Genomic DNA, 17,122 nt, shown 5'->3' with positions numbered 1-17,122 from the left:
CCACTAGAGGCAAGACCCTGTCCAGGGGATGGGCAGCCTTTCGCCCCATCCTAGCCAGCTCCTTGCCGGGGCCGGGCCTGGCCCAGCTCCCTTATCCCAAAGTTCTCCTCCAGCTCCTCTCCAGCCTGGTCCTCCTCTGGGCCTCAGGAGGAAGTCTCCAGAGACCCCCAGCACAGTCCTGTGGCAGCCCTCCTCCCTCTGGCAGCCCCTCTACGGGGCTCCCAGGGGCCAGCCCCCCAGCCCGAGGGAGGAGGCCCGCTCCCTTTGTTCCCCAGGAGGCATTCCAGAGATGTTTTTGGTAAGATAAACAGAACTCTTGACCCCTCTCTGGGCTGTGGGGAGACAGCTGCCTGTGAGCCTTCTACTCGTGGCCACCTGGGGGCTGCTGCACCCCTGAGCACCCCCCGAGGCGACGTGGGCCCAGCCGGCGGCGAGGCCCGCGCTCAGGCTGCACCCAGGGCCTCCCCCAGCCGTCCACTTACCACCGAAGGGCGCGTCCATGATGGCGCAGGCGGGCAGGCGGGTGGCATCACCGGCAGGGACACTTGCTCAGAGGCAGGGCCAGGCTCCCCACCCGCCCGTGGGGAAACAATAGCCAGGGCCACAGAGTATTTGACCAGCGATAATCTGGGCTGTTGGGCGGCCGCTGGCCCCCTCCCTCCCTCGCGCCCTCCCTCCCCGATAAGGCCGCCCCAACCACTTGCCCAAACCCCAGAGGGGGAGGGCGGTGCCCGCCGGACTCACCATTCACCTGCTGGGGGGAGTAGGCCTCGGAGCCCGAGTCTGGGGGAGAGTCTGGCAGCGTGCTGCGGGAGCAGGAGGAAGGGGCCATTGGATGGGCAGCTGAGCCCATGCCTTCAAGCCAGACAGCTCCTCTGCGGGGCAGGCTCCCAGGGACCCCAGAGGCCAGTGGCATCACGGTCCCCTCACACCCACCCTTAGGGGCATTTCTCTGCACCAGCCACCATGGGGGGCCTGGCAGGACCCGGGGCTGAGTTGTGGGTGGGGGACTGTGGGCTCCTGCCCAATATCCCTTCAGACCGACCTACTGGGCTTCTGGGGGCCAGTAACCAGTGTCCCTGAGGATGGCACAGGGGTTCAAGGACACCCTCCCCAGACTGAGGGGCCAGGTCTGCTCCCCTCTTCCTGCACCCACTTCCTGGAATCACGGGGCCCTGGGGGCTGGGCCTGGGGAGTTTCAGCGGGGCGCCGGGGGGCTGCCCCACCATGGGCAGGTGTGGGCTGGGCAGGGAGCCAGCTCCACCGGGCCTGGGTTTATTTTTTTCTTGCAGTTTTTGTTTTATCAGTGGTTCAGGGAAACAAAAAAAAACTAAACCCTGAGAGGTCAACACGTCCTGCATGAACCCTGCATTCGCCCAGGGATGTGGAGGCTGCGGCCATGTGGGGGTCTGGCTCTCTGGCCATCCTGGTCCCTGCATCTGGAGAGACTGCCCACTGTCATGCCCAGGCAGCTGCCAGAGGCGGCCGAGCTGTCATGGATACAGCTCTGGGCTGACTCCAGAGTCCCAGGGCTCCCCTGGACAAGCTACCCACCCAACCCTGCCAGCGGTGTAAGGATGACAGAAGAAAGTGATGGGGACTCAGTCCTTGCCACGGCCCTCAAGGCCTGGCGGGCTGACGGGGCGTCCCCAGCTCGGCGTCCACCACCTGCTCCCTGCACTTCTCTGACAGTGGCCTTGGGTTCCTCTACTGTGTCAAGGTCTTCCACACCCTCCAGTCTCTGCAATCGAACGCCAGAGTCCACAGGCCTAGGGGTCTTTCCTTACAACCCCTCGTGGTGCTCATCAGTCCTCGATGTGGGGATTGATTGATTAATACCTCACCCCCCAACTAGACCGCGGGATACACTGCCCGGGGCATGGGGACGTCTCCTTTACCATCTAGCACAGGGCCTGGCAGGGGTGCAGGCAGAGAGAGGCTCCAGGTCCCTCCCTGGAGGGGGCCCAGCCATGGCATCTCCGTGTGGTTCTGATAGGCCCTTTCTCTCTCTCAATCCTGCTGTGAGGGGCGGCCAAGCTTTCCTCGCAGGCCGCCTGGTTTTGGGGTCCCCCAGGAGCTGGTTACTGGGGCAGGTAGGTGAGCTCGTACACACAGAGGGAGGTGGTGGCAGTGGGCACCCAGCAGGCGCTTATTACATGCTCATCCTCTCCCCTCTGCCCCCGCCCTTCGGGTCTTAGGGACAGCCTCTTGGTCTCCAGTGGATGCCTGCCTTGTGCAACAAAGTCTGCCCCCTGGCACCCCAGCTCCCCTCCGCCGCCCTCCCCCTGGAAGCCAGGAAACAGCCATCGTCCCCCCAGCCCTTCCTCATGTCTTCCTCCCTTATTTCCAGAGTCACCTGGACGGGGGAGCCTTTGGGGCAGAGGCCCCGACCCACGTCATGGGTTACCGAGCCAGAAGGCTGGGAAATGGTGGAGCCGCAGAGGCAGCCAGGCCGTCTGACCAGTGTCACCCTCCCAGCACTCATCATTCTTCTGCCCGGAGACAGAGCCCCCTGCCCCCTGCCCCAGGCTGGGGAGCCCAGAACTTTCTCCAAGCCCCTGTGCACAGCCCAGCAGACCCACATTCCCTGCCTCTCCCCACGTGCATGTGTTCATAGGCTGCCCTAGAGTCTGCTGGGCTGGTGGCCTCCTGGAACCTTTGCTCCCAGCCAGGCCCAGGCTGAGCCCTTGGGTCAGGCCACTGGTGTGGGCCCCTCAGAGGGATGGGGGAAGGACCTGGGAGGTTGGCTCAGGGAGGGGGACCTTCAGGTACCACATCTGTGCCATCGGCCAACTCCCTGTGGCCGCCATAAACAGCAGCTGGCTACACGAGTGAGTGGATGGGGCTGGCGTGGCGAGGGGAATGTGTGTGCCCTGCGTGTGTGCACGCGTGTGTAGATGGTCCCGTGAATGTAAGCAGTCACGCCTCCAGCCTCACCCCCTCCCATCCACTCTCCACACAGCCCTCAGAGATTTTTTCCAGCACTTCCATCAACCCTCATCACTCCCCTGCCCAGAACCCACCATGGCTGCCCAGTGCCTCAGAACAAAGCCGTGAGTCCCTCCTCAGCCTGGCCCTTGTCCTGCCCCGCCTCTTACCGACCCACGGGGCAGCCCGCTCACCACTGCCAAGCCCTCGGTCACTGGCCCCACACTGGCCCCTGGGCCCCTGCATCCTTACCCCCGACTCTCTGCCCTCACTCACCCTGGGGCATAGGGAGCCTTGGGCTCTGCCTTGATGGGGGGCCCGGAGCCCCCCAGGAAGGGCTTGGGAGCGGCGCCCATGCCGTTGTTGTTGTTGCAGTTGAGCGGGGCACTGTAGCTTGGGGGTGGGAGGGGGCCATGGCGCCCCGGGGAGGGTCCACCCCCAGGGGGGCTCAGGTGGTGGACCCCGCTGGAGCTGGGGATCGCTGGCTGCCCGTGGGGGTAGGAGGCGGCACTGGCTGGAGCAGAGATGTCAGGGAAGCAGCTGCAGAGAAGGAAGGAAGCTCAGCACCAGCCAGGTCCCCAGGCCCCACCCGCAGGGCAGCGCGGGGATGACAGAGGGGTCAGCGCTGGGAAAGGATGAGGAGCAGCTTTCAGAGGTGGGGCCGTGTCACGCCTGCCAGGTGAAAGGTGGAAGCCGGAGGGGCCGGGGGTGGGGCCGAGGCTGTCACGGGGCCACTCACAGGTCGGAGGCATCCTCCTTGCTGATGTACTCCTCCAGGATGCTGGTGTCGATGTTGGAGGGCTCCAGGGCGCCGTTGATGTCGTGGCCTGCAGGGGAGGCACAGATGTGAGCTAGGGGAGGGGTCCAGCTCCCTGAGACCCTTAGGCTTCTGGACCGAGCCCTCCAACTCTCCCAGGCTGAGCCCTCCAAAACCTATGCCCCTAGGCTCCTCCCCATCTGTGTATCCATGTGCCGGGAGAGGCCCTCCTCGTCCACCACCTGACACCCCTCCAGGAGGCACTGATGATGCCTCCCCCAGCCCACAAGGCCACCTGGAGTCTCCAAGGAGTGGAGGGGCCCAGGGCACAGATCTGGGATAGACAAGTCACGTTGTGCCTCTCCGTGCCCCTTTCTAGCTTCACGACTGAGCAAGTCCCTTCCTGTTGTCTGTAAAATGGGGTAATTGTCCCCCTGTCTTATGGGATGCTGTGAAGAGCAAAGGAGGTGCATTATTGGGTCAAGTGGCCAGGGGATGCCCACCACCCTCGAGGACACAGAACTAGACTCGATGACTGTGTCTTGCCCTGTCCTCCAGCAGCCACTTCCAGGTGGCCCAGCTGGTGGGTCCCCAAGAGCACGAGGCCTGGCTGGGCTGGGCCATACATCCTGAGGGCCCAGGAGGCTGGCGGAGCCTCCAGCACCCCAGGCTCCTGCTGCAGATGGAAAGGGGTGGGGATCGGAACCAGGCATGCCCAGCCCAGCCCACCCTCACTGCATACGCCCATCACCCCCGTAACAGGGCCTAGGGTGCTTAGCCTGGGTTTTCCAGAGGAGGAACAGAGGCCCAGAGAGGTAAGGGCTTGCCCTGGCCTCGCAGCAGGAAGGATGGAGGCCTGAGCCCTGCTCCTCCGCCAGGCCTGCCCGCCCTCTCCTGGGCCCTCCCTGCTGGCCCCGGCCGCAAGAAGGGGAGGGACTCGCAGAAAAGGCGGCCCAGGGCTCTCAGGCATCAGCAAGGGAGGAGAGGGGGAGGCGCTGGCCTCTCTCCTCCCGGGGTCACCTTGCGGGGGGGAGCCAGAGGGCGGGATGATAAGGGGGCTGACGTGGGAGATGCGTCAACCCTGATAATGGAGGACGGCCCCACCCACACTGCTGACCTGGGCTGGCCAGCCCCACTGAGGCAGGAGGTACCCCTCCCACTGGGCCCCGGAGCCTTGAGTCTGGGGTCGGCACCTCATGCCCCCTCCCCTGGTGAGCCCTGGGAACAGAGCTCAGACAGGTCCAGGAACAAATCCTGGCCCGCCTCCTCCCCGTTGTGTGACCTTGGGAAGGTCACACACCCTCTCTGAGCCTCAGTCTCCTCATTAGTAAAATGGGGACACGAACAGCTAACACGTTACAGGGGTGATTTGAGAATGAAATAGACTAAGGTATGTAAGGTGCCCAGCAGAGAGTGCTAAGCAGATGGAGTGGCTGTCCTCACTTCCCAGTCCCCAGCGCCCTGGGGTCCCCAGGACCCCCCAGCCCAGGCCCCTCCCTGGCCCTGGCCGGCATTTCAAGAATGCTGAGCCCCGCTTAGGTGATTAATGAGTGGCTAAGCCCTCCTAGGAGTCACGCGCTGCTTGGGACAGGCCCTCCTGCGGGCCCCCACCCCCGGCTCACCCAGCCAGGAACAAGGGACACCCACCGAGCACCGCTGATGGCCAGCTAGGGCCCTGGGTGGCCAGAGCAAGAAGAGCTTCTGGAGCCGGGAATGACCAGTCTGCCTGCCGAGGTTCTGGGGCTCCTGTCTACCTTCTGGCCCCCACCCCATCCTTCCCTGTTTACGACAGGTCTCCTTTGTTGAGCGCCTACTGTGTGCCAGGCACTTCTGGAGCCAAGTACATTGATAATCATATTACATGCTGGGTACCCCGTAGGCTCTTCACGTGCAGTGTGACACTTAAACTCCCAACCTGCAATGGGGACCACGATGACAGGACAAGGATGGTGACAGCGGCTCCTGCTGACAGCACCCAACAGGACCCAGCACTATGCTGACTGCTTTCCAGGTTTACCTCCCAGTCACCCCTGCAGACTTGGTGTTATTAGCATCAGCCCCTTCGTTCAGAGAGGTCAAGTCTCTTGCCCAAGGCAACACAGCAATGAGGATTCAAACCAGGGCCCAGGGACCTGACTCCAAGGGGGAAGGTATGGCTGGTGGTCGCTGAGACTTCTGGGCCTTCCTGGGCTGCCCCACCTGATGGGCTGGGGGGGTGGTTCCCAAGGCAGGATGGAGCCCAGGCGACGGGGAGGGAGGGCATACTGGAGCGTCACCCCACCCTTGCCCCTGAAGCTGCAGGTTTTTGAGCCTGAACTTGGAATCTACAGTGAAGGATGAGGTGACGGAGTCACGGTGTTGCTATTTATAACAGGCCAGGCCCCCTCCTCCCCCTCCTTCCCTCGGCCAGGAGCGCTCCTACCTAATCACCCCTAATCCTCCTGCCCACCTCCCCCGGGACAGGGGGGCCTCAGGCAGAGGCATCCTGGGAGACCCTAACGAGAACCAGATGTGGTTAGCGGGAGGGGAGACCCTCCCGTGCCAGGGGCCGGGCGGACGGAGGACGGAGGAGGGAGGAGGCAGCCCCTGGGGAAGGGTGGGGGGTGGGCCGCGGGGTGGGGGTTGCGGGGCTGGTGGGCCTCCTGAGGAACACTGACTGAGCCCACCTCTTCTCCTTCTCTGGGAGCCCTGGAGGCCGGCTTGGTCTTCTCCCCACACTGCCCTGCCCAAAGGGTCCAGCTGCCAGGCAGATGCCCCCAGCCCGCCCCCTAAACCACCCTGGACATTTCTAACCGAACATTCTGGGAGGACAGGGTGCGAGTGGGGGTCTGCTGGAGCCCAGGGGCTCCTGAGGCTGGGACAGAGCCCCCAGGAACCCAGGAGGAAGGCAGCGTTGGGGTCCCCCCTCCTGCACTGCTCCCAAAAGAGCCCTGGAACATCCCTGAGCCAACAACAGACACCTGCCAGGCAGGAAGTGGGAGGCTGCCCAAGGTCCCACAGCCAGAAAGTGGCACCACCAGGTCCCTGCCCTCCCCCTCCTCAAACCCTTCAACCCCTTCCCACTGCTCGGGATCACCAGAGCCCACCAGAGTCCAAGGCCTGGCACGAGCAGCCCCCTGCCTGCCCCACAGCCTGCCTCCTGGCAACTCTCCATGGTCTATCCCCTGCCTCATTCCATCCTTGGACAAACATCCCCCTTGCACCTCAGGGCCTTTGCACACGCTGTTCCCTCTGCCCAACAAAGCCCATTCGTATTCAGTCTTTAGGTTTTGGCTTAAATGTAAGTTCCTCCCAGAGGCCATATCTGACTGTCCCATCTCTTGAGTGGCAGCCTCCTTTCTACTTTCTCATCAGGCTCTTTTCTCTCCTGCTTAGCACAGACCTTACAGACGGGTGGAGGGTCTGTCCACCGCCTTCCCACTGTCCACAGCTCCCACCACACCACACACTTCATACGGCTCCTATTTAATTCTCCTAATAATCCTACCTACGGGGTAGGGTCTCCATTGTACAGATGAGGAAACTGAGGCTCAGAAAGGATAAGCACCGTGCCCGCTGCTTACAGGTGTGGGAACCGGGCTGTGAGCCCCGCCCTGTCCTGACTCCCTGGGATCTAAGCATCTAAGCATACAGTAGGCACACAATAAATGTCCACGGAAAGAATGAGCAGGGTGGCAAGCGGGACCCTGGCGCCAGGCGTGCCAGGATCCAGGGACCTGGGCCGGGCCATACTGGGGTCAGGGTCCAGGCTAGACAGGGCCCCTCCAGGCGCCCCCGGCCCGGCTGAGCTCTGTGCCCCAGCTGCTCCCATTAATTAGGCTCTTTATTACCTGCTTCTAACAGGAGCCAGGCCGCTGGGGTAGGGGCTGTGGGAAGGAAGCCCCCTCCTCTCCTCTCTCCTCCTCCCTTTAAGGCCACCCAGCTGGGCAGAAGACGGATGCAGGGGACAGAAACCAGGTGCAGGATGAGGGCGGGTGGGGGCCCAGGTGGTCCTCCACCCTGGACACCCGCCCTCCCTCCTCGTGCTCATCACCCCCCCCAACCAGCTGTGGCCACTGGCTGAGTCTCGGCCATTGTCCTGGGGAACGGGGGAGGGTGGGGACCCGGCACAGTGGGAGGCTTGTGCCCTGCCCACACCCTCCCCCCCGCCCGTCAATGGGGCACTTGTCAATTCATGCCCCAAACATGGCGGAAATCCCGTCAGCCACGTGGCTGCGGGCAGGGCAGGCCAGGGCCTAAGGATGCTGGCCAGGCCTAGCTGGTCTGAAGCCGGGGCTGACGGCCCCAGCCTGTCCCCCCGCTGCCCTGAGGGTCCACCCCAGGTACCTGAATCGGAGGGCTCAAGGAGGCCTGGCCACTCACGTGGGCCCCCTTCACAGCTGTGTGACCCTCAGCAAGCGCCCTGACCTCCCTGGGCCTCGGCCGTCCTCTCTTGCGAGCGGAGCAGGGAACCCTGCGTGGCCGGGTGGTCGTGAGCCTCCAAGGAGATGGTGGGAAGCCCCGACCCCAGGAGGCCATTCCTCCATCGACGTGAATTGCTCTGTGTCCATCTCTCTCTCAGGACTCCATCCGCTTCCCGCCCAGGCCGGACCGCTCCTCCCCACGCCTCACCACCTGACTGCCTATCTGCTCCAGGGAGCCTCCCACCTTCTTCTGGGTCCCTCTGAGGCATGACCAGGACCGTGCTGCTATTCTGGCACTTACACGGCACAAGCCAGCCTCCAGGCCTTGGCTCTAGCCATCCCCCACAGTGGGTAAGCCTTCTGTGACTGCCTCCCTGATCAGGCAACCCCTCCTCAATCCCCCCCACGACCCCTTCCCCCGTCACAGAGGGCCCCCAGTGCCGAGCTAATTGACATGCTCCAAACTAGTTCACACTGGGACGGGGCACAGTGGGCCCTCACCTCCTTTCTTCTGGACTTTCTATCTTTATTAATATGACCTATGGTTAACAGGTAACCGCTAGCTGTCCCTGCTTCAGCCTTCCACTTGCGACCAGAGTCTTCTCACTCAAAATGCCTTCAGGTCAGATGCTTGATTTTGCAAGCTATCCTTTGCCTCTCTGCATCAAATCTCCAGTTAGCTGGGGGCTGAATGACAAGGATGTGGCTTTTGCGTCATTGCCATCAGGTCCTTAAATAAATCTGGGCCACAGTTGTCTTTGCTCCCTCTCAACTTCTGGCCAAAAATGCAGAAGAGCCCCTCCACCCTGCCTACAGAGACCCATCTCCTCCAGGGGACCCGGAATCTTTAGCCACTCCTGGGCTATAGCTAAGTCCCCCCCTAGTCCCCACAGGGCTGCCACCCTGTCCTCAGGTCGACAGGAGGTGGAACTTACAGCCCCAAGATGGTCCCACGCCGGGTCCAACAGAACTGAGCCCAGAAGCTACAGCCTGTTCTTAAAGAAGCCACGTTGGTCCCCAAGGATCTCTGCTTTGCTCTGGGGACCCCCCAGCCCTACTCCACGGGGCCGAGGTGGCTCCCATCCGATGCCCCCGGCCCTCTCCCGCAGGGACCAGGGCAGGCCAGCTGGGGAAGTGTCCTCCCCACGGGGGCAGAGTAGACAGCCCGCTGCTTGGGGTGGGGTATCGCACCCACGCCCACCTGCGCTCACATACCACACGGCCCACACGGATGTGCGCACCCCAGGGCACATTCCCAGGCGCATATCCACTGACACGCGGGTGATCCTGTCCGTACGAACACACACATCTACACAGTGGCACCTGACATACACGTGTGCACACCAGCATGCTCCACGTGTGCTCCCTCCCCCCCCCACTTCATTCATTCAAACAGTTATCTATCGAGCATCTGCTCTGTGTCGGGCACGACACTGGGCTCCGGAGACACAGCCGTAAACAACACGGACAAGAGCTCCTGCCACATGCAGCTGACATTCTGGAGGCAGAGTCAGATGACAGGATGGATCGGCAAAATCCATAGCATTTTAAAAGGAGACAGATATGGACAAAATAAGGCAGAGAAGGGGGTTGGGGTGCCAGGAGAGCCGGGCTGAGTTGCCATTTTAAATAGGATAGTCAGGGAGGGCCTCCCTGAGCCAAGATAAGAAGGAGGTGAGCCACATGGATATCTGGGAAGAGCATTCCAGGCAGTGCAAAGGCCCTGAGGCACCAGCATGCTTGCGCATGTTCACATCTCTGACACCTCCCAGACTGGTACACTAGTGCACACAAATGCTCGCTGACCCCATGGTAGGCCCAGCCCGACACACCTCCCCATCAGCTCTAGATGGGGCCAGATCCAAATGAACGAACTCGGTGTCGTAGACCCCCAACCACCCCACCAAAGGCAGCCCCTCCAAGCTGGCAGAGCAGGGGATGGGGACCCCTCTCCTCCCACTCCGCCAGGCTACCAAAGACCCCAAAGGGAGAACCGTGGAGGGCGAAGAAAGCACAGGGGACTGAGATGATGAAGAAGGCAGTGAGGGGACACCCCCAGGGAGGGAGGGTCCCCAAACTCAGAGAGACAGAGGGTATGGGTGTGCATTACGGGGGCTGGAGGGATGTAGGCCAGACGGAGGGAGAACTTTCCAGTGCTGGGGCTTAGAGACAGAGGGAAGACAGGATGCCCTGGGACCCCTAGTCCACAGTCCAGGTCAGGGGGGCTCTGGACCCAACTGCCCCCCATCCAGGGTTTCGCCCTTCCTTCCCCTCCCCCTCCAGGCCTCGGCCCTCTTGGGGTCTTACTGCTTCCACCCCACAACCTTGACCATTGGAGTGAGGGCCCTGAGGCCCAGAGAGGTCAAGGGGCTGAACGGCAGGCACCTGGCACAGCCATTAGCGGTGGATGGGGTCCCTCGGCACACAAGGAGGAGGAGAGGCCCCCTCCTGGCCCCACTCCAGGCTGGCACCCAACTGCGACAGGCTGCAGCCAGGAGACCCAGGATCCCGTCCCAGCTCCGCTGTGGTCGCCCTGAGTGGGCCTGACACGTCCCCTTCCTCTCCTGCCTGCCTCAGCATCCCCCTCTCAGAAGCAAGGGGACACCACCTACGCTTCTGTGGAACACCAGGACGCCAGGGAGACAACATATGCAAAAGCTTCTGGCCTGGGTGCTGTAGGCAAAGGATAGTCAAGCCCCTTCCCCCTGCCCGCCTGCCCAAGGCCCAAGTCTGCCCAAGTTCCGAGGTGGGGCAGGCCCCGCTGGAGGTCCAGGAACCAGGAGGGGCATGAGGACCAGGCGCGGCCAGACCCATCACGGCGCAGGCCCCGCATCCAGAGCGTGCTCCACAAGGCTGATGGTTTCCCAGCACCCCTGGAGTAAGGAGCCCAGAGACAGGGAGGCACTTCCCCAAGGCACACAGCCCCAGGCCCCAGCCCAAGCTTCGGGGCACCGACTGACCTACCCCATGGACCAAAAATTCCCCAAAGTGGGGAGCTTCATATCGGCCTTGAGCCTGCTCAACGGGACTGTGCCGGCCTGGGGGATAATCATCACAATCCAGGCTGACATTTATGGGGGTTTCTGCACCAGGCCCTGTACCAGGCCCTTCTCATACCCCTTTACCTAGTCCCCACAGGTCCCTGAGAGGCAGGCACTTTGACCACAGCTGTATTCCCATTTTACAGATGAGAAAAGGGAGGGGCAGCGATACGCCCAGGAGGAGGGCCGAGGGGAAGCCCAGAGCCGGAAACCCCCGCCCCCCACCGTGAGTGCTGAAGACCATGACACCATCCAACCCGTGCCCCAGCCAAGGGGCTGCCCACACCACGCAGCAGGGGCTGGAGACCTAGATGGGAGAGGAGGCCCCCCTAGACACGCGCCCAGGGTGTGAGGGAAACTGAGGCCCAGAGAGGGGCCGTGAGGAGAAAGAAGGTGGAAAGGAAGGGCAGGCCGCCTGGGTGGGGTGGGGCCACCCCCGGTTAATGATTCGGTTAATCATTTCTGCTCCCCATCCTTATCAGGAGGGCAAAGTCCAAGGGCAGCAGCCAATCGGCGGCCCCGCTGGGCTGTTACCCGGCGGCCTCTGCTGCCAGGGCCCCCAGTCCTGTAAGCCCTTGGCAGTCAGGCAGCGGGTGCCAGGGCCCCAGAAGGAGGCCAGTCAGCCCTGAGTGGCCTGTCCTTCCCCCAAACACCCTGCTTGGCCCTGCCTAAGACCCCAAGGGCCCTCTGCCCAGGCCCCCAGCCTCAGTTCCAGAGGCCAGCAGGTTGGACACAGCCCGCTGCTCTCCCTGCGCTGACCACAGGTCCTCCCAGAGAGTCGGCTTCCTGGGGTGCACCCCCTGCCCCGCCTCTGCTCCCATAGCCATTGTTGTCTCCATTGACCCTGGGAACATTTCCTGCCCGCCCCGCCCCCCCCACCCCTGTGTGGCCCTGCGCTGGGTGTTGGGAACATGGGGATGAGTCAGACCCCACACTACATTTCCCCTCCAGCTGGACTGAGGGACTGGGGGAGGGCGGCTGGGACAGGTGTCCTCCCAGGGTCTCTGGGTGGACCCAGGAGATACCTCATCTCATATCCTTGAGAGTCAGGGGCCGGACTGCCTCCCCCATCCACCTATCCCTGGGTGCATGACAGACAAACAGACAGGCTGACACGGGGCCTGGTGCCACCCCATCATACACCCCAGCTCAGCCCCAGCTCAGTCCAGGGTGGGCATCCTCTCCCACAAGCCATCAGGCGGCCTCCCCCGGGGCCTCCTCCTGCCCTCTGGAGGCACAGCTGCTGGTCCCCGAAGGAAGGCCGCCCTCCCTCCCAAGGGCCTGGTGGCAGAGAGAGAGATGGGGCTAGGTGTCCCCTTTGGCCAACTCCCTTCTCTCGGAGCCACTGTCTTGGCCCCTGGGAAAGGGGGCCCATGTCACCCCCTCGTGCCCCCCCCCCATCTGGAGCCGGGGGCCGGTGGCTTTTAAACCAGGATCCTGGTGCTCTGGGGTCTCTACGTCCAGCAGAGAGGTGCTCTCAGGAGACCATGAGTTCGTCTTTGTTTGGTGGCTAAAAAGAATGACCCTGGAAGCCCCTGCTGTGGTCCAGGGCCCCTGGCTGCCCCAGGAGGGGACATGAGGCAGGAGAAGGGAAGTCAGCAGCCCGAGCCACCCATCGGGGCTGGCAGGAGTGAAAACCCGCCCCCTCCCTCCAGCCTCCCTGGTGGGCTCTAGAGGCCGAGTGGAGGTTGCCCCAACCTCGCAGTGCCTTTCCAGCACCTGCTAGAAGCCCAGTTCCCCTCAGCCTCTAAGCCTTCCTCTATACCACCTGCTTTCTGGGGGACACTGGCTGCTGACTCAAGTGCCACATGCCCCTGGAGCCAGGGGCCAGCACCCTCCCCCTTGCAAGCTCCCTTCTTTCCGGGGCTGGGAGACTAGGCTCATGAGAGCTGAAGGCATCCAGACCTTCTCTGCCACCGCCTCCTGTCCTGCACATGAGGAAAAGGGGCCCAGAGAGGGTGAGAGCTCTGCACAGGGTCACACAGCTCTCCACGGCTGAGCCACCACCAGAACCTCGGAGGTCCTCCCGGGATCCTCTGATGCTGCCTTGTCCCTGTCCCTGACCGGGCTCTGGGTGTCCAAGGCCCCAGCCGGTCAAGACGATGCCACCGCCACCCAGTTACCTGCTGGGAGCCAGTGCATGCTGCCCGGAGGGTCCCCTCTCCGCAGGCCCTGTGCCCGCCGAGCCGGGCGGCCGAAGCCTCCCTCTAGGGATTAGCAGGGCGGTCACGGGGGCCCCGGCTGTACCAGCCTCGAGGGGGCCGCCCTGTCCCAGCCTCCCACCCAAGGCCCAAAGCGCCTTAGCCCCCAGCCCACCACCCTGGAGCGGGGCACAGCCTGGCCCACCCGCACAGGGCTGGACCCAGGACACCACCCTGGTGCGGGCCACGTCAGACGAGGGGGCTCACGCACCCCTGCCCTTTCAGCAAAGCCCTTGCCCGTCTCCAAACCCAGAGCTGAAAGCATGGACCCGGTCCCAGACCCACTGTCCAGAGGGAGTGACCAAGGCCAAGCGGGGACCCGGAGGAGAACTCAGGGGTCCCCAGACCTGAGTGCAAGAGCACCCATTGCCCCCACACGCTCAGGAACACCATGTCCACACGCACAAAAGCACAACTCCCCACCCCCTGCCCTTTCACACTTACACCCACGAGCACGCTCAGGCTCCGCCACTCCCGGGCGCACCCTGACACCCACGCTGGGTCCCCCCACACCACTGCCCATCTGATGCCCTGCCAGCCCTTCCCCTCCCAAGTGGCCCCAGGGACCCGGGCCCTCGGCGCCCACCCCATCTTCCCCCATCGCAAGCTCTGGGAACACTTCGCCAGCCCCTGGCTCCCCCCGGGGCCCTCCTCGCGGGCAGTCCCACACCCACCCCTGTTCCCCACAGACATTCTTGAGTCTCCTCTTATCTCTTTGGAGGGAGCTGCGCAGCCTCCCCGCCAGGCCGGCCGCATGGCTGAGTCGTGGCGTCAGCCCCCACCCCCACCCACGGCCAGGAGGGAGTTTGGCTCAGGAGTCAGGGAGCCCTGGCCAGCCAGGCCCACCCCTCTGCCCGGGCCCTGGGCTTTGGGAGAGGAGACAGGGGGCTATCTGGAGGAAGCAAGAGGCACTAGCCGGGGGTCATCTGGGGTACCTAGAAAGCTCAGGGCACCTCAAAACAGTACCCCCAAGGCAGGACTTGTGTCCCTTTCCTGCCTCCCCAGGGGCCCCCAGCCCCCATAAGACTCCTGTGGGTTTCTAAAGGATGAACAGAGTCGGGGGAAAACAAGAGTCCTTGGGACTGATGGGGGGCTGCCTGGGACCCTCAAACAGCCCGACAACCTGGGGATCAACCATTTAATCTAGTCCAAAGGTGACTTCTTGGGATCTGGGTCTGCTGGGGTGTCCAGAATCCCGGAGAGGTGAGTGCTGAGGCTGGTGGATACTCTGCCCTGGGCTGCGCAGCAAGCCGGAGGGGACAAAGGCTCCCGCCTCTCGGGTCACAGAGAGGGAGAAACTGAGGCAAAGAGAGGCCTTCTTCTCTCCCTCATGGGACTCCACGGAATCTGGGCTCTAGGCTTGAAACTTGGGCCCCGATTCCCAGCCCCGCAGCCCCACAGTGCCAGCACAGCGTGCTCCGTGGGCCACCCCCGGCCCCCAGGGGTGGGTTCACACTGATGGAAGGCTCTGAGTCCCCGACTTCTGGGTTCTGAATGCACTGAGGAGCAGGATGAGGGCTTAGGGACTGGGGAGAGGGTGGGGGCAGAGGCTGGGCTCCCCAAATTGGAAGGGAGGGGCAGAAAAGGGGCTAGAGGGCCTGAAAAGCAGCAGAGTGGGCTGGAGATGTCAGCCTGCACCTCCGCCTCCCCCTCCCACCCTCGGTCTCATTCCTCCTGAATCCAGCACCCAGGAGGAGGGGGATGCCCTGAGGACCTGCAGATGCTACTCAGGAAAAGGGTCAGGAAGTCGCTTAGACGTGGGAGCAGACCTCCCAAATCACTGTGGGGACAGGGAAGTGGGTAGAAGAAAATATTGTAGGGTCTATGTAGATCCCAGCCCTGAGAGGGTCCCCTCGGGGTCAAGGTCTGGGGTGGGGGACACAGCCAGAGGAGGCACAGCCGCAGGGACAGGTGTGGGCGGGTGACAGAGCCCTGAGGAGCCTCAGAGGGCTAGCGGGATGCAGTTCACAGCTGGGGGAGGGTCTCGGAGTGGCGAGGTGGCTGGCAACAGGGATGCCAACTTCAAGAAGCTTCCAGACCAAGCAGAGCAGTGCAGTCAGGGTGGGAGAGTGGGGCAATCCAGCCCACTCAGCCCAGGGAGGAATGCTGGGGAGGGCTTCCCAGGCCCAGGTAGGGAAGGGGGACAGCTTCAAGGGGCATTTCAGCCTTGGGAGAGGGAGCAGCCTCGTAGAAGGTGGATGGCAGACTTAAAGGGGGTCGTAGTCTCAGGGAAGCACAAGGGGGAGGTCCCAGCTCCTAGGAGTCAGGCGGCGGGAGGATGCCAACCTGAAAGGCACACAAGGCGCCTGGGTCTCTGGGTGGGTGGGGGGGGGGGGTGTCCCAGCCTCTGGGAAGCACGCTGGGGCTGGGGTGCCAGTCTAAGAGGCATGGAAGATGCTAGAAGGTGTGCTGGGGGTCGGAGCCTCAAAAGGAGTCTGGGCCTGGATGGGGTTCCAGGGAAACACAGTCCAGGGTCCCCAGACTGCGGAAGTGCGCTTGGGGTGGGAGGTGTCAGAATTTAGGGGGGACTGCAGGTCCTGGGAGGCACGAAGGAGGACCGAGACGGGAAGAGGACACAACTCCAGGGAAGTTGTGTGTTGGGGGACAGAGAGAGGGCGTCCAACTTTAGTGGAGGTGGGGAGTAACTTCCAGAAGACTCGCAGCCCCGCAGGGGGGTGCCAGCCTGGAGGAGGGCCCCAGCCCAGAGAAGGCGTCCTCGGGGGTCCCAGCGGAGCGAAAGCACAGTCGGGGTCCCAGTCCCGGGGGAGGGGGTGATCGGCGCCGCCCCCGCCGCCCGCGGTCCTCACCTTCGAAGAAGCGCTGCAGCGCCTCGGTCTCGTCCACCACCTCCATGGCCGGCCCGCCCGGCGCGCGCTCCGCCCCGGCCCCGCTACAGCCCGGCCCGGGGGCGCGGCATCGCCGGCGCGGCCCGCGCGACAGTCCCGGCTCCGCTGCGGCTGCGGTCCCGCCCGGGCGGCCGCCGCGCTCGCCCCCCGCGCGCCCTGGCCCGGCCCCCGCCCGCCCCCCGCGCCCCGCCCGCCGGCCCCGCGCCCCCTGCCGGCCGGTCCCCGAGCGCAGCCCCGCGGCGGGCAGGGCGCGCGGCTCCTGCAGGCGGCGCTCGGCTCGGCGCGGGGTCCCTCCCCGGGGCGCGGGGACCGCAGGGCGCGCGGGCTCGGGGCGCGCGGGGGCTGGGGTCAGCGGCCACTCCGTGCCCCCGCAGTCCTCATCCTCCCCTTGGACAGGGGAAGATCTGAATCTGAGAGTTTCAGAAGCAAACCTCAGCAGCCTCCCCTGTTTCCTCCCCGGTCCTCACCTTCCATCTCCGCGATGCATTCCATGAACGTTCGTTATGGGCCAGGCCCGCCCTGAGCGCTTGGTGGGCGTTAGCTCCTTGAGTCCTCCCAGGTTCCCCTACCCAGAAGGTAGGGTTATGTGCATCTGACAGAGGAGGAAACTGAGGCTCAGGGACGCTCAGCACCGTCTGAGGCAGTGCTGTCCTGTGTAACTTTCCGTGAGCATGGAAATGTTCTCCGTGTTGTCCAATCTGGGAGCCTCTAGGCGCTTGTGGCCATGGAGCCCTTGAAAGGTGGCTGTTGAGACCAAGGGACTGACTTTTCGATTTTGTTAAATTTTAATTAGTTCAAATTTAAATAGCCCTGTGTGGGTAGGATATTGGACGGCACAGGTCTCAGGGTTTCAAGGTGGTTAGGGGCAAAGCCAATATTCGGAGCCAGATCCGGGCGGACCTGGGAAGCTGCCTGCTCAGCCACTGCTTCCCGGTGTGGTAGCGCC

General features: G+C 63.6%; 1 protein-coding gene across 25 annotated transcripts in view; it reads right to left on the bottom strand.

Annotated features, from left to right (window-relative positions):
* The window catches only part of MYRF (myelin regulatory factor), a 34,081-nt gene extending 17,767 nt beyond the window's left edge, over window positions 1-16,314 (bottom strand). For 4 of the 25 annotated variants that reach the window (XM_070565298.1, XM_070565299.1, XM_070565302.1 and 1 more), the window contains exons 1-4: window positions 14,005-14,038; window positions 3,668-3,755; window positions 3,205-3,468; window positions 745-806 (exon numbers count right to left, since the gene is read on the bottom strand). In XM_070565298.1, the coding sequence (XP_070421399.1) occupies window positions 745-806; window positions 3,205-3,468; window positions 3,668-3,755; window positions 14,005-14,023 (433 nt within the window). In that variant the 5' untranslated portion in view covers window positions 14,024-14,038. Of the gene's footprint in view, window positions 1-482; window positions 668-744; window positions 807-3,204; window positions 3,469-3,667; window positions 3,756-7,515; window positions 7,608-8,011; window positions 8,397-14,004; window positions 14,039-16,137 lie in introns of those variants that run through there. The other 21 variants (XM_070565300.1, XM_070565304.1, XM_070565305.1 and 18 more) reach the window with 15 other exon arrangements.
* Window positions 16,315-17,122: the final 808 nt, after the last annotated feature.

The sequence above is a fragment of the Equus przewalskii genome, chromosome 11 (genome assembly GCF_037783145.1).
Source record: "Equus przewalskii isolate Varuska chromosome 11, EquPr2, whole genome shotgun sequence".
Classification (NCBI taxonomy): domain Eukaryota; kingdom Metazoa; phylum Chordata; class Mammalia; order Perissodactyla; family Equidae; genus Equus; species Equus przewalskii.
This window is presented reverse-complemented; position numbering and strand designations above follow the sequence as displayed.